General features: G+C 36.2%; 1 protein-coding gene across 1 annotated transcript in view; it reads right to left on the bottom strand.

Moving 5' to 3' along the window:
• LOC106073040 (Na(+)/citrate cotransporter-like) overlaps positions 1–15,080 on the bottom strand; it is a 33,149-nt gene extending 18,069 nt beyond the window's left edge. The window contains exons 1-3 of the mRNA XM_056006488.1: positions 14,797–15,080; positions 2,637–2,793; positions 328–477 (exon numbers count right to left, since the gene is read on the bottom strand). Of these exons, the coding sequence (XP_055862463.1) occupies positions 328–477; positions 2,637–2,750 (264 nt within the window). The 5' untranslated portion in view covers positions 2,751–2,793; positions 14,797–15,080. The remainder of the gene's footprint in view (positions 1–327; positions 478–2,636; positions 2,794–14,796) is intronic.
• Between the last annotated feature and the right edge of the window lie 2,419 nt (positions 15,081–17,499).

Genomic DNA, 17,499 nt, shown 5'->3' with positions numbered 1-17,499 from the left:
CAAATTACCGTCACACAACATGTAAATTGAAGGGGCACAACTCAGTGGTGAAGCATTACGCTGTATGAGTATCCGCCTACTGAACAAATACTTTTCAATTTGAGTATCTTGTATACTAAATTTTCTTGATGTTCGCCAGGTAGCGAATTAAGATGGTAATACATTCGGGATAAAGCGCTCGGAATAATAAACACAGAATTTTCAGAGTAGACACATGAAGGGACTTAAAAAAACAAAACAACAATAATGATCGTAAGTTTCTGTACTAAATAAATGTATAGCAATGATAAGTATCTGCAAGAAGTTTTAATTACTATGTGACCTTACGTTCATATACGTGGCTGCTATCTCACTGGAGGTTACAATGTTAAACAAAGGGAAGAGAAATACAGGTATAAGGGCAGTAACTCCTACAGGTAGAGCCTCAGTTATCCAGTAAACTGCCATTAACACCACAACATACGCACACTTGGATTCCTGAAAGGAAAAAAAAACATTATTTCAACACATACAATAGTCAGTAACTGGATCTAAGACTAAGACTGCATTATTGATCCTTATGGAAATTTGTTGTGATTACAAGGACTCTTTTTCTCATATACAGACAACACAACAGAAACATACACACACAGTCCAGCAAAGTCTAGTCAGATTTTCTACTAAAAAGACAATCCATAATTTATGCTCAAGTTACTCCGAGTAGCCACTACACGGCTCGTGACAGTTGCGATAAGGCCACTCGAAATTTCTATCCAAAGTGAATCATCAAGTGACGAAGAAGTCTTAAAACTATGCGCTTTTGTGCGTAAGGCTTTTTATTATTATAGCTTTTATATAGCGCTACTTTCATGCTTATAGCATGCTCAGAGCGCTTTTGGTCCAATCTCATTTGTGGACCGGTGGGGGGGAGGGGGTATCTAGGAGTTGGTTTTCCGTGCTGCCTTTAGGCGCTCAGTAAACACAACTCTCCCCGAGTCGGGTGTCGAACCTCGAGCCCCCTTCTAGGTAGCCAAGCCAAGCCAAGTTCAAGCGCACTTGGCCTCTCTTCACGCTTTAATAGTCGGATGTGGTGATGGATATAAATACTCCACTACCTATAAAATGTTTCCAATGGTTTGCATCTATTATAAGCTATACCGACAAGATCAACGTCCAATCTTGTGACTCAGGACCGACACAACAGAATGCGACAACATATGTACCGGAAGCTCAAAATTGGAACCAGTGAAATCTGCCCATGTGGAGTGTTACCAGAGAATGCAGACCACGTCCTCCAAAACTGCTCTCTTTACCAAGAGGCCCGTATAAGACATTGGCCACAAAACACCCCAACAGAAAGAAAACTATATGGAGAGCTCCCTGATTTGGAAACCAATGCGCAGTTCATCTCATGTATTGGTCTAGTCATCTGAACACTCCAACATAACAATGAGAACGAGGAAGAAGTTTGCAAATAAAAATGTCAACCAATCCAATTCCTGCACCAAAAGTGTGGCTCAGATATTGAGTCCGGCGGAACTGTTTTACTAACAGCAGAAGGGGGCAAAGGCGAGTAACTGGCGCTTACACACAGGGCCGGTCCTAACAGTTGCGGGGCCCTATGCGAAACTGATTGCGCGGGCCTAGTCTTGGTGGGAATAAGGATAATAAGTTAAAATTATGATTTCGTATTAGGAAAAAAAAATCGACTTTCAATTGTATTTATTTTTTACTAAGTACAAAAATTGCGATCAAATTAACTTTACTTTACGAACCTTGCAACCTATGACATATTTATATGCCAGTGACTATAAATGTAAATAAAGTATTGGAACTTCCGATTAAAGTGAAAATTCGCCCGATTATTACATTTTATTACATGAAAGCTGACATTGATTTTTTTCTTTTATCGCACGTAGGGGTCGCCCAGATGAGTCACTGGTTTTTGATTCGTCTTTAGACGGTGCAGAACTTGATGTGACCAATCAAAACAGCGGCCGAGTTTGCACAGTTCGTGCATGTGTATGCGTCTGTTTTAGGGTTAGCTGACTGAGTCGCGTTCTTTTTCTTTCTCTTGGCTAAGACAGGTTGGTTTCATTGGCTATCTGCGAGGTTCGTACCAGCATGCACAGTCTGTCTACATGCTGTCCAGTCTTTGGGTTATTTCCTCCCAAATACTTTCATTGATGCCTGTGGTTCTCGTGTCTTGGTTGCGGACATCTCTATAGGCTAGTCTTGGGTGGCCCTTGGGTCTGACTCCCTCCTCTAGTTCAGCATGTAGGATGTCTTTAGGCATTCTTCCATCTAGCATGCGGGTGACAGATCCAAACCAGCTTAGTCTTCTCTGTGTCATAAAAGCATAGATATTATGCATATTGGCCAGCACCCATTAAATGATGTAATCAAAGGGACACAAAAACGTACAGAATATCAATCTTCAGGAGGTTTATGAAAATAAACCATGTGACTGGCGCATCAAGAGTTGGTGTTGACCGGTGCGGACCGCATCTCTTTGATACCGGTATCAAAGTTTAAACACTTGTATGTCTGTGTGCATGCAAAGGGGAAGAGAACTCTCTGATTTTAATGAAGTGATTTGGAGCTGTTGTTTTATAGAGAAAGGCAAAGGGAATTAACTCTCGTTGTGTTGAACTTACCGATGAATTCAGTACTATGATGATGGGAGAAATAATTATTGGCGTCAAGAGAAGTATCAGCACCGTTCGCCACGCCCACAGATGACGCAACACTGTTCGAGATTTCACCGTCATTTTGATGTAAAGCTCACACTATTTTTTCTTTCTTCTCAAGAGGCTGAAACAAAAACAACAAAAAAGCCACAAGTAAAATATTTCTCCGATACCCAATTATTCTTTTACCCGACAACACAATAATCAATAAAAAAAATAATCAATTCGTTAATTAACTATTGGTAATAAATAATTTTGTTTGGTAACTCTAACAAGGGAAAGAAATTGTACTTGACTGAAGTGGTGGTATAAGCTGAATTAGCTCCCTTTATTTTAGCTTGTCGTCTGAGTGAACACGACCATGACATAGAAACAATAGATAACTATACAATCTTCCAGTCTTCGCTAGCAGAGTGGTTACCGCGTTAACTTGAGAAGCCTGAAAAGGCTTTAGCCCAAAAGTTTGAATGCAGGTCGTTCCCTATAGAAAAAAAATACATTTAAAAAGCGATAACCCAGATACCCCGTTTTATCTCCCCTACAACTTTCCAACTGGTCCAGACAAGTGATAGGATCATTGCGCATTGAGAAAGTTTAAAGCATAAAATAACGCTAAACAAAAACAATTGGTAACACCTAACAAAATATATTCTATTCGCACATTTTTTTTTTATTGTTAGGAAAGATCTATTACAAATTTAACTACACTTGACTGATCCAAACTAATTGATACACTTAGTAAAAGCTTTGTTTTTTTTTTCTTTTTAAAGTATTGTATGTATTTTTCTTGTTCTATGTGTCTTTCCGAGTATTTTAATAGTTTATGGGTGGTTTTTTTTGTAAATTATGGTTTAGTGTTTTATTCCTACTTTACTTTTCATTCTTCTGTCCCTTAGTGTCACTAAAGTTAGTGATTTTACTAAAGGTGTTACTTAACTTAACATGTGAACATTTCGATTTATTAGCGTCAGTTCTAGTTTTTTAATGTTTTCTTGAGTTGAGGGGTCCCAGATAAAGAACCCATATTCTAATTTTGGTCTAACCAAGTTTAAATAGCATTTTAGTTTTATGTTCTTGTTGAATTCATAAAGATTTCTTTGAATAAACCCAAATGCTTTGTTTGATAATCTCGTCACTGTAAGAGTTTGAACTAGACATCAACTGACTTATACAGTCTGTACTCTAGTGAAAATGACAACACTAAATTAGCTGTTTTATATCACTCAACTTGGTATTCATAAAGTATAGATAATTATTTTCGATAGACGCCTGAGTTACCATTGTCATTCTTAGCCAGACGACAACAATGAGTCAATTGCCTAAACAAGCAACTTGTGGTAATTAACCTCTATCCCAAAAGCATTTCTTTTAACAATACTTTACTGTTTGTTATGGAGTGTGTTTGTTTGTGTGTTTCTATGGTGATGTGGGTATAGGTTAGCGATTGGTTGTGAATGAAGAAAGATAGGTGGCTTTGTCGTCATTGGTCTTAGTTAGGGGAGATGACTCCAAAACGTGAGACTGAAAGGTTGTGTTAGTGTAGTGAGTTAGATTTTGTTAAAAAAATATCATTACTTGAGTCTACTACATTACTTTTTTCTCATATCAACTTGATTGTTTGTCTATATTATAATAAAAGTTATATTTAGTTTTGTTCACAAAAGAAGCTATTCAAGTTATTTCAAATTTTACAAGTTAAAATATAAAACGCCTACAGCGATTGTCTACCAGCCGATTGGTGCTACATGTCAACGACCGTTGATAAAACTGTTAAAATTGCTTTTAAGTATCTATTCGCTGGACTCACAAAATGGAATGCAAGTTTGAAATTCACTTTAATGAACAAAATAGACTTAATTTATATATACAAACACTAAGTAGGCTTTCCATATCAGTGTAGATCAGTAATGCCCAACCTAATTTGACCTACGGGCCAATTTTTATTTCCGACACTCGTGTCGCGGGCCACATGACAGAACAGGTACAAAAACTAAACGAAATTGACCTAAAACTATTTTTATTAGTAACCTGTGGATCTAGTACTTATCTTAGTTAATGGGATATTTAACTTTTTACGCGTCAAAAAAAGAGTTCATTTCTCTACTTCAAAGGTAAGTTGCTTGTTGCTTGCTTTAGCACCGACTCTTTTTCTTGTCTCTTTTTGGTAATTTTTCTTATAAATCCTCCCACCTCCAGATGTAGTTTAACAATATTTTATTCCCTGTTCAAATACAACAAAATTCAGTCTCATTTCTTTTATAATGCAGTTTTTATGTTGTCTCTTTAAACATCCAGACTTTCTGTATAAAACAAATATGTTGGATTATGATCATGTTCCTTATAAAAAAAAAAAGATCCCTTCACTTTTCCTGGTAGATTCTAAATTCCCATTTCATAAAAACACAAAGGTTAAAGGTCATGGTACCAATCCTACAGTAAAAAGTTGGTGCTTTAACGTGTGTGAAGATACATTTTTTCCACTTTTAATTTTCAACACTTAGTGTCAAATTTTCGGCGGGTCAGATAGGCGCCTTCGACATCATGGAGGTCTCTGTCAGATGGAATCATGTCGCGGGTCGGATCTGGCCCGCGGGCCGTAATTGGGGCATCACTGGTGTAGTTGTATACAAAATACATCTTAAATCGTCATATGTTATAGATATTTCAATGTCTCTCAAATGATTTCAATCTTCTCTTTAATGCAATACTATAAAGTAAGTCCCCCGTTCAGACCTTGTGGTCTAAAGGGCAGACGATGTAAAGGCCCACAGTTCACGTGGATATCACGTGACCAGCACAACGAGCAACCCGCCTTTACATTCCCCAACTAATGTCAGGTAGAGATGAGTGGACTCAGAGGCGCCCAAAGATCCCGAAATTAAAAATACCAGTCTTCAACAGGATTCGAACCCTGAATCCCCAGTTCGGAAGAAGCTTTACCACTCGGCCACCGTCATACTGTACTGACATGTATCTTCTTTTTCATCAGCCAAAATCATCCTCTTGTTGACAATTCACATGATTTTCCTTCCAAATTACAATGTAAATTCCAGCCAAATATAAAATATATAAAAAAAAACTAATGAGAAGAACTCCACGTTTACAGCTATGGATTTCAATAGTGTAGAATTTATTTCTCTTTTTCGATATCAAACAAAAATAGTTCATTACTAATAATTAATTGCCTCGTTGACGTTTTTAAAAACTGATTCATGTTTTGTTTAGGCGCAAAAGATAATAGTAGAAAGTGTACAACTTAATCAAAGGATGGGAGAAATAAAGTGTACAACTATCTAAACCAGTGATGCCCAAAATACGGCCCGCGGGCCAAATCCGGCCCGCGACGTGGTTCCATCCGGCCCGCCGAAACGTTGGTATAAAGTGTAGAAGTTCCCCATCCAAGAAGAAAACGTTTAAAAGTGAATCTTCACCTTCGTTAGGGCCCTCACTTTTTGTCTGATGGATTGGTACCATGACCTTTAAAATTTGTTTAAGAAATATGACTCTGAATGTAGAATTTAGCACGAAAGGTGAACGTATCTTTACTTTTTTGTGGAACATGATAATAAACCAATATATTTGTTTTATAAAGAAAGTGTGGCTGTTAAAAAACAACAAATAATCGGCATTGTAGGGCCTATAACAAAATATCACAAATATGACGTCAATCTTGTTTTGAGCCGGGAATAAAATGATAGTGAAACTATGCCTAGAGATTGTAGGATAGTTGAGACTAGTTACCAAATAGTGACATGAAAACGAGTCTTCAAGCTACAACGTTACTCATTTTTCGACGCGTAAAAAAACTTCAAATATCCCATTAATTAATTTAATTTTAGATCCACTGGTTTCTAACCAATGATTTTAGGTCAATTTCACTTCGTTTTCGGATCTTTTCGTTGCTGTGGCCCGCGAAACGAGGGTTGGAAATTAAAATGGCCCGCAGGTCGAATTAGGTTGGGCATCACTGGGGTAGATGATGTAAAGACCATATGTTTATATAATTGGCAGTTAACGAGGATGTCATGTGGCCAACACAACGACCGACCGTCTATACTTTTCCCCAACTAATGTCAGGTATCCATTAGATCTGGGTGGACTTAGAGGCACTCTAAAGATCCCGAAATTAAAAATACCAGTCTTCAAAAGGATTCGAACCCGGGACCTTTAGTTTGAAAGCAAGCGCTGTACCAGGCCACCTCCTGGATTAGGGAGTAAGATTTAATAAAGGTTGTTTATAAATTATGTTAAGACTACGTCTTACCTTCACCTTTGTTAAGACACTAACTAGATTTTGTATCTACTCTCTGTCTCTCAAGCAAGAAAATATTATTCAACATTTCTGTCAAAATCATGTTACTTTCCTATAGTTTTCAGATCAATTTTGTTTTCTTTAGCTTTAAAGGTATACATGTATCTTGTAGGTATCTTGCAGCGTACTCTGTAAGTCATGGAAGGAAAACTAAGTACAGAAACAACACAGGAAAACATAATCCAGACAAAAAAATACAAGGGGGATAATAGCTGTATTGTTAAAGACTACGAAGACCTGTTTTCTGATGGCGGTTGTGTTATGATTGTAATCCTTTCTTGGATTATTCTACGGATTACTTTTTTTTTGGGACGATTTGTGGGTTATAATAGATTGGATCTTGAGTGTTAGTCTATTGTATCTATGCATCTTATATGAAGCGAATAATAGCCTTGTAATTGATCTAAATGCCAATTATTTTGGAGATATTCCATATCGATCCAGAAGTGACGCAGTATAACCTGTATTTACGACCGAGGTTTTTTTGTGTGTTTCTATTTACAACAAACAATGTCAACAGCCTATGCCAACTATGTAAACAAAGTATGTTATCTGAGAAGTAAAGTGATTTAAATACTACCTTATAGTACTACCTTAGTAGTGTACAAACGGTATGTGTAGAATTGTCCGTGAAACTTTTTAAAGAGTGTTGCTATTAATACTATCAGTACTATTACTAGTTAGTATTATAGTAATGTTTGTTAGATAGCTAGTTTAGTTAGTTGGGTTGCGCACTTTATTAGACTGACGGTGAACATACATTGTATAGTGACGACATAGACTTTGGGTTAGAGATTAGGATAGACTTTTAATTTAATCAGTTACTGCTAGACTCTTGAGGGGATAACATCGTTATTAGTGACAGACTAGACTGTGGCCCATTCTGTATTAAACGTTTGTTTGAAGTTCAACTTAGTCATTGAGTCTGTGTTCCTGTTAGTATCTTACCTATGTTTGTGACGGTGTGCATGATTTCAAGAACTCGCGATTGAAATACATCAAACAAGGTACGCACGCACTTAGTATAATTAAACATCTTCTAGAAATACTTCAGCTACATTTGATATACAGATGCATCCGTTACATGTTATAGTACTGATGTATTTACAACAATTTCATCCACTAAAATGGACGGGATAACGATACTTAAACGTTCAGATAGGCTTCTTCTAACCAGCAACAGAAGAGTACAGAAGAGCTGACTTTGTATGAAGTCATATCCTCGAGTGAAACATGTTTTGACATCAGCATCAGAATAGCCAATTAGATGTAGAAATGACTCAGCAGCAGAATATCCAATTAAGTGTAGAAATGACTCAGCATCAGAATAGCCAATTAAGTGTAGAAATGAGTCAGCATCAGAATAGCCAATTAAGTGTAGAAATGACTCAGCATCAGAATAGCCACTTAAGTGTAGAAATGACTCAGCATCAGAATAGCCAATGAATTATAGTAATGACAGAAACGAAAGGAAAATATTGCGACTTTCCTCATCACAAGATATTGACAACACAAGAACAACCAATTCCGATACAAGCCACATATTACTACCGCCAAATTTTAATCACGATCAAAATCAGCAGCAGCAGCAACATCTACCTGAGATGAACTCTGATTGCGAACAGAGCAGGAAGGATTAATCCGCCCATAGTGCTCTGGCAAGAAACTGGGACGTTTGGCGTAATGCCTCGTAGCTACCATACAAGTCGAGTAACTGGTCAGGGACGGCTCTCAATACCAATACAAGGAAACCATCCCAACCAAAATCACCCCACCCCAACAGCATCGAGAACCACAGCACCATCAAAACTTCCTATCTCAACAAGAGCAGCGAAATGAGCAACAATATCAAACGCCTCGACGACAACAACAATACCAGCAATCTCATTTGATCACAAAGAAAAACATCAACAGCAAGACCAACCAATGCAACACGAACAACCACTAGAACAACATCAGAACCAACAATACCAGCTACTGCAACAAAAAGAACCACAAGAACAATATCAGAACCAGCTATCTCCACAAGGAAACCATCTCAACAACATTCACCCCCAACAGCAACCCTCGAAGTATCAGCAGCCATTACCAAAAGAGATTCAAAGCCATACGACAAAGCTATAATAAATACGAATTATTAAAATTATCCTATGTAGCCTAAATGTACGTGGATTAGCGAGAAAGTTTACATTAGCCAGAATTTTTAAGTAATGATTGATACATTTTACATAGTATGATTCTCTGAGACTAAATTGGGTAATGATAAAATGAAAGCCATTGATAAAAGAAGTAGAACTATACCTTATAACAAAACTCTAGAAGCCCTAAAAACTCTACTAGAAAGGGGAGACTATACGTAGCAATCTAAAATATACAGTAGACAGTGTAAGGAAACTAAATATAGCACTAAGATTGATGTCATCAAATCCTGGGACCAGCCAAAGATTAGGCCTACTCGTATAGTCGAAATGAAGAACTAATGGATAAGTCCAATATCAATTTTTAAACTTCATAAAGTTCTAAAAATAAATTCGGATGATTCCACCAGAATCACGAAGCAAAATATTAATGACATATTCTAATACAATAAAGCTACAGAGTAGATAGTATGAAAAGGGAATGAATACTGCCATAACAAAACATGTTGATAAGATTACAAATGGTATATAAGAAAAATGAAAAGGAACGACTTCTAAAAAATAGTGACATAGGCTTAAGGAAACAAATATTATTGCTAATTTTAACGATAATATTGACGAGTACTACAATTTTTTCGAAATCTCAAAATTAACCCTTAAACATTCCTAATAACTAAAAACTCGTCTCAAAATATAGAGCAGGCTGCCGGTTGTTCATTATTGTAAGCCTAATTATAATTTATGTTATCCTTACATCATTTTTACTTTTCTTTTACTGTTTCTGTAGCACTTGTGCTTTGTGGCAAAAGAAATAAAATTGTTTAAAAAATGTTTAATTGTTTGTGGGCAGACGTCATGCGTGATACAGAAAGGTTTCCGAAAAAAACGTTACATAATTAATCTCATAGCTCCCACGTCAAGAACATTCATAATTCTGGTTGTAGTTTGCAATAATCTCTAAGCTGAACACAGGACCGGATGTAAGTAAGTGGAAGCCTTGGAAATATCTGGCTCTTCTATACGTTTTTCGAAAGCGTTAATAAAAATATATGTATTAATAAAAATATTTATATCTAAAAGTATGCCTTCAATACAAAGCTTATATTAACTCAATCTTTCTGTCTGTCTTTCTGTTTGTACAAGTTATTTCTCCCACACCCAATCTCAGATCAAGCTGAAATTTTGCACAATTATTTCTTTTACTTGACAACACAAGAATCAATAAAAAAAAATAAGCAATTAGTTAATTAGCTGTTGGTAAAGAAATAGTACTTGACTGAAGTGGTGGTGTAAGTTGAATTAGTCCTCTTTATAGGTTGTCGTCTGAGGCTTATTACAATTTTAATTAGCGTACATGATTGGTCAAAACTAATTGATACACTTAATATATGTTTTTTTTTTACGTATTTCATCTCTCCGGTTTTAGAAGAAAGAAGAGTTCTTGTACATTTAATCTAATTTCCCTTCTTAAAAAAAAAAGATTTGATATATCTACATATTTTAATAAAAAAAAAAAAAGTATATTTTTGAGTTTAAGAGTATAAGGCCCTGGGCGGACGCACTGTTGTAAGTCCGAAGCTGCATTTATATATTACGAGCATATGCTACAAGCGGACACTTCTTAACCCAACAGTGTTGCCAACCTTAAGATTTAAAGAATTGTCGGTAAAAAGGCGAAATAAGTTTATAATTATATCGCATTTCAAATGCTAATTTGTCTAATTTGGAAATATTTTTTTCTATTGTGTGGGCCCCTCTCTAATGGCCCTTCTCTTGTGGGGTCTTGTTAGCAGTTGCCCCGCCTTCCCTCCTCAAAAAAATCCGGCCATGGCTGAACATGAAACCACAGAAAGAGACAGCTTGTAAGAGCATGATTTTAGGATGTACTCAATGTGATAGAGGGGAAAAAATACGTTAAGTCAAGATTAGGTAAGGTATGATTATAACAGTTTCTACTTATTACGCCAAGTAGACAAGATAGAGTTCGGCATGATTAAATAAAAACTGTTATCAGGGCCGACCGATGCTAGAAGCTTTGGATTGAACAACGAAATAAAAGTAAAAATGTGTTCCCCCTTTTAGAGCTTGCGAACTACAGGGAAGATATGTAAAAAAAAAAAATTTTTTTTTATTTAATCAACGGTTAACGAGGGGTATCATGTAGCCAGCACAACGACCAACCGCCTTTACAAAGTCTCATCTATTGTCAGACAAGTTGGGTGTAAAAAATGGGCGTCCTAAAAAAAAAACTTCCAAAATTCGACATCCGAATGTTCACCTGGATTCGAACACGAGTCCTCTAGGTTTGGAAGCCAAGCACTTTATCACTTAGCCACCACGCCTCGTTAATAAGCAAAAATAATCATGTCTATTTTTATTTTTTATCTTTTGCTTCCTTAATTTGCATAATTTTCTATGTTTGGTATTTTTAGCCTTTTTTAGTTCTTATTCACAATATGTAAATTTCCAGCTTTTCTAGCTTTAAGTAGTAAGCTCTATATATAACTTGGAACATTATCAGTACAATTGACAAACGCGTTATGAACGCAGTAGGAGAACACTTAGTTTTAACGAAAAAAGTTTCTTTTTATAGACTCTACTTCTTAATAATATCAGAATTTAAAAACGATGATTCTATATATTTATAGCTTTTATATTCATGCTTATAGCATGCTCAGGGCGCTTTGGTCCAATCTCATTTGTGGACCAATTGAGGGGAGGGGTGTCGAACCTCGAGCCCCCTTCTAGGTAGCCAAGCCAAGCCAAGCCAAGTTCAAGCGCACTTAGCCTCTCGACCACGCTTCCGATCAGGAAATAAGGAATAAAATAAGAATTCATCTGTATATTCTTTCATTAAAATTCACTACTAAGCATCTGACTATTCGAATGGAGCTCCAAAGTATTTTAGAATTCGACTTCTTGAATTTAATTCTTAATAATCAACAAGTAGAATCGACTCTTAAAATGCATGCTTAGAATATGTTCTGATTTATTTATTTTTTTGGCTGTTATTTTTAACAATGGAGCTTGAATAAGAATCACTGAGCATGTATAATGGTATAAATGTGATTTAACTCAGATTTCTGTAGTGTTAGCCGAGACCCCAAAGGCAGCACGGACACTTCCAAAATAACCCACACAAACACACATGTCCAAAAAAAATAAATAAAAAGAGATTGGACCAGATTGCTGTAAAAGAGCTATTTAAAAACAAACAAATCTACGATTTAAAATATCTTCGGAAAATGAAAACACTGAAAGTTTTGTGTGTGTGTTGTGAGTATTTATGCGTATGTGTTTTGTTTAATTTTTGCAATATGTAAAAAAAAAAAAAACTACTTCATTCTTGCTCGTTCAAGGTTCAAGATCTAATCGTGAACTTTTAGGTCAACCTAGCAGATTATTCTGTTATATAACATCAGTGGCCTCCACCCAATTTCAATGGAGGGAGAAAAAAAAACACAGAATGCCTGATAAAGAGTTGGCAACTATATCTCTATAAATCACTTGCACTTGGAAAACTGCTTATCAGATCTATAGAAGCTTGTTTAAAGTGTAATAAACTGACTTACTTTACAGCCAAGCCTTGACCCTTTCTAAAGTTCAAAAAATGTGACACGGGGGGTAGACACAAAAGAGGCATTGCAGTAAATGCTAATATGAGCTTGAAACGCTAACTAATTTAACGGAGTGTCACAAAGTAAAGTGATTTTGGGGTGGGGGGTGGTATTTACATGTCTTTTTTTTTTATAGTTTCCATTAATACAATCTATTTAACCCCCTTTTTGATGGGGGAGGGGGAATAAATGGGGGTAGGGTTTGACTTGGTTGCACCCGATAGTCTGTAAAAATAGAACCTAATACGGTTATCGCTTTATAATATGCTAGAGACCTAGCCGAGTAGAAAACCTAGACAATATTTCATTAAAATAAAAATACTTTCATAAAGAGACGGTTTTATCGTAAGCTTAAATGACATTATTTTTCTTAGGTTGATCTAAGCACTAAATATAGATTATGATCGCTAAATAGTGGTAAGGCCGATGTTTAAACAACTTTATTGATCACTGAACTGTGTGAAAAATCTACAGCCACTGTTTCTTTACCATATGCACTAGGACAAGGACATAAGCTGCTGCTGCTGCTGCTTTAATTATCATTATTGTTCTTTGATATTAGTATATAAGGATGATCTAATTAAGTTCTTAGTGAATCCTTATACCTTTTTTAAAATCAAAATACGTAAATAATAAGGAATTTTTAAGTCATCAGAAAATGCTTATAATATATGTATCAACTTTGTCTGTCTGTCTGTCTAGTAAAACGTTTGAACATGTATTTTACGTGCCGATGTACCAAAATCCAAAATCAAATCAATCTCCCATTTCTCATTTTCGGATAAGGTTAAACTTTGCACAATTATTCATTGAACCTGACAACATATGAATCAATAACAAAAAATTAAATGATTAGTTGTTAATTAATTGTTGGCAATTAACAGAGCCAGACAGGCCTTAGAATGGAACCCCCAGAGCACGAGACGTAGAGGAAGACCAAAGAGAACGTGTCGACGCAGTGTACTAGGTGAAGATGAAAAGCCATTAAAATACTAACAAGAGACCGTGGAGAGTGGCGTGTTTTTACTGAGGCTCTATGCTCCACGAGGAACTCAAAGGAAAGTTGATGATGATGATGATTAAATATTTTGTTTGATATCGAAATAAGGGGAATAAATGCTACTTAATGAGAGATGTGGATGTATATATGGATTTAATCCCATTTACGTTTTGACATGCTTTTTCTCCCACTTCCCATTCTCGGATCAAGTTGAAATTTTGCAGAATTATTCATAGTTGATGACAATACACGAATCAATCCAAAAATTAACCGATTAGTTAATCAATTAGTAGGCCTACTAATTAATTAATTCTGTTTCATATATCAGAAAGGGAGCTAAACCTTGTAAATTTCAGTAAATGGTAGTAATTAGCGGCTCTTTCCCTAAGATAAGCTTTGTTTGTAAAAAGTATACTTTGTTCTATGGCTTGTTTTTAAATATGCAATCAGTTTCTCTCTCTCTCTCTCTCTCTCTTTCTCTCTTTTTTCTTTCTCTCTCTCTCTCTTCTTTCTCTCTCTCTTTCTCTTTTTCTTTCTCTCTCTCTTTCTCTTTCTCTCTCTCTCTTTCTCTCTCTTTTTCTTCCTCTCTCTCTCTCTTTCTCTCTCTCTCTCTTTCTCTCTCTCTTTCTCTCTCTTTTCTTTCTCTCTTTTCTTTCTATCTCTCTTTCTCTCTCTTTCTCTCTCTCTTTCCTTTCTCTCTCTCTTTCTCTCTCTCTTTTCTTTCTCTCTCTTTCTCTCTCTCGCTCTTTCTCTCTCTCGCTCTCTCTCTCACTCGCTCTCTCTCTCTCGCTCTCTCTCTCTCGCTCTCTCTCTCGCTTTCTCTTGCTCTCTCTCTCTCATTCTCTCGCTCTCTTTCTCGCTCTCTCTCTCTCTCTCTCTCTCTCTCTTTCCTTCTTGAACCCACAAAGCAACAATAGGGTTCACTTATTATTACTTTTAACCTTTAATAACCTTTCTAGTTTTTGGTTTACAAAGATCGCTAATAATAACTATCAACAATGCGTTATATAGTAAACATCGCATAGAAACAAACTCGACTCTTAGACATGTTCATAATTACCTTTTGCATTATTTCCTTACAATATGAACAGCCCGAAAGTTCAGAAATTAGGAAATATCCTGGATGGCATTATCACGGTCTGCATTAACAGAGCTCGTCTCGCTGTTGACTATCCTTATATCTACATGAGCTTGTCATATTTCAACATTTTCTCAAGGGTTTAGAGTTAATACTTACAGATAACAAAGAAATGAAGCCAAGGTTTCTTTTTAAGTTTCTAGTGTCATTTCAGTGTTGTTGTTTTTTATCTTTCTAAACAATCATGACACCGATATAAACTTTACCCCACAGCACGAAAACTAGTATCACTTAAGCCTAAAAGAAAATGTAGAGGGCGTTGTCTCTATAGCATGTAGGCCCTATTGAAATTATATATGAATTGACGCTTTCTTTAACTGTGTGATTTATAACTTACACATCTTTATCTTATCTTATCTTCTTAACTTATAAATTACAGACGTTACTTCAGAAGAGAAGATAATTACGTCCTACATATTTCATGTGTCAATCTAGTCATGCGTGTTAATTAGAGATTTAAACTCTGCTAGGTCGCTGGTTTTCCTGGCTGATTCAGGTAACTCATTCCATGCTTTTCCATGGAAGAAGGAGCACTTGTATGAATTGGTCCTGGCATATGGAATAAATATACCTTTATCTTTGTGTCTTTCTAAGTATTTTATTAGGTTTTGTATTTGTAAATTATTACTCAATGTTTTATGTAGTTTTCTGTCCTGAATCGGTCTCTAAATTTAATGATTTAGCTAATCTTATCGTCTTATCTTATAAAATACAGACGTTACTTCAAAAACGAAGATGGTTATGAAATACTGCTGGAATACAAGCCAGGCAAAGAAATGTCTATTCCAGACACATGTCAAGAGCATCGCTACCAATCAAATATCCCTCAAGTGATGACTGGGATGCACAAGTTCATCTGATCGTCAATAGTTTACCCATGTCAGATGAATATATGAACATTTTTCAGCAGGCCACTGCAGATGATGTTGTTTTAAGGCTGTTAAAGAATCAAATTATGATAGGCTGGCCAAACAAGAGAGCTGAAATTTTGAGCATATTCAGGATTTAAAGAAGAACTTAGTGAAAGCAATGGTTTACTTTTTAAAGGAGAAAGATTAATAGTACCAAAAGTATTGCAAAAAGAAATGCTTCAAAGACTGCACCAAGATCACCCCTGGCGAGATAGATGTCTTGTTACAGCTAAGGAGGTGTTCTTCTGGCCTGGAATGTCTAAGCAGATTATAGACACGGTATCTACCTGTGCAGTGTGTAACGAACACCAGAAGGCCCAGCAAAAGTAGCCATTGTTACCACATGATAGGCCTACTCCTGTACTTCCTTTGGGAAAAAATTGGAGCTGATATTTTTGAGTATCTCGGTAAAAGAACTATTTACTACTTGTAGATTACTATAGTAAATTTTTTGAGATAAATCTTATCCCAACACTAAAGGCTTCAGATGTGATCATACATATGAAATCACAATTTGCTCGATGTGGTATTCTAAGGGAAGTAATTAGTGACAATGGACCCTCATTTGCTTGTGAAGAATTTCTGAAATTTTCTAAAAGCTGGGGATTTAAGCACATTACGTCTAGCCCCAGATTTCCACAATCTAATGGTATAGCAGAACGGGCCATACAAACAGTGAAACAGCTTCTAAATAAAGCTAGAACGTCTGGTCAAGACTTATATATGGCCCTCTTGCAATTTTGAAATGCTCCATGCCCTGTTGGACTTTCACCTGCACGGCTGCTCATGGGCCGCCTTCTGAGGACAAATCTTCCGACAACGGAGGCCTATCTCAGACCTCAAATCCCAGGCAAAAAAAGAAAATGTTTGGAAAACAAGAAAAAGTAATCAAGCAAAATATTACAACAAAACAGCGAGATGCACCGAGCGACTACACATTCAGCCTGGGAGCAAAGTGTGGATGCAAAAGAATCCTGGCGATTTATGGGAACCAGCAGTGGTCAGCTCAGAAGCGGAGACCCCGAGATCCTACTGGGTAAAAACACCGAATGGGATAACATAGCGACGAAATAGAAGAATGTTAAGAGACACATGTACAAAATCAAGGGTCAAGACTGATATTTTTGAAATGGACACCCCAGAGACAGTCATTAATGGTCAAACCACACAGCCAGAGAACGTGAGCGATACAAATATGCAACATGAACAGACTAACACTACCAATCCGCCGCAATATATGGTAGGCAAGTTCGGCCACCAGTATGTTACCAGTATGTTACCCTGACGCAGATAATTAGATACTTGATAGATACATGTATATCTTTTTATTATTATGCAATTTCTATATAATTAATGTCTATTTGTAAACCTAGACTCTTGTTTTTTTTTACTACACATTTTATAATTTATATTGTTACTATTGATATTATTAACAATTGAACATTCTGTTGTGTTAAACTTGTATTCAGTTTACTAATTTGTTTATAGTGAGACAGAAATCATTTGTATAGTCGATATCTCAAAGCTTTTAAGGAGGGAGATGTGATAGTAAGTGTATGTGTTTTGAGTGGCTGTTAGTACAGTGTGTGTGCCTGTGTATGAAATGACCAGTGGACCTTGAGTGTACATGGTTGAATGAACAGCAGTGTGTAAAAGGAAGTGAGTTTAAAGAACAAGTGGCTGGAGTAAAGAACATAAATAGAGACTAATAAAA

The sequence above is a fragment of the Biomphalaria glabrata genome, chromosome 12 (genome assembly GCF_947242115.1).
Source record: "Biomphalaria glabrata chromosome 12, xgBioGlab47.1, whole genome shotgun sequence".
Classification (NCBI taxonomy): domain Eukaryota; kingdom Metazoa; phylum Mollusca; class Gastropoda; family Planorbidae; genus Biomphalaria; species Biomphalaria glabrata.
This window is presented reverse-complemented; position numbering and strand designations above follow the sequence as displayed.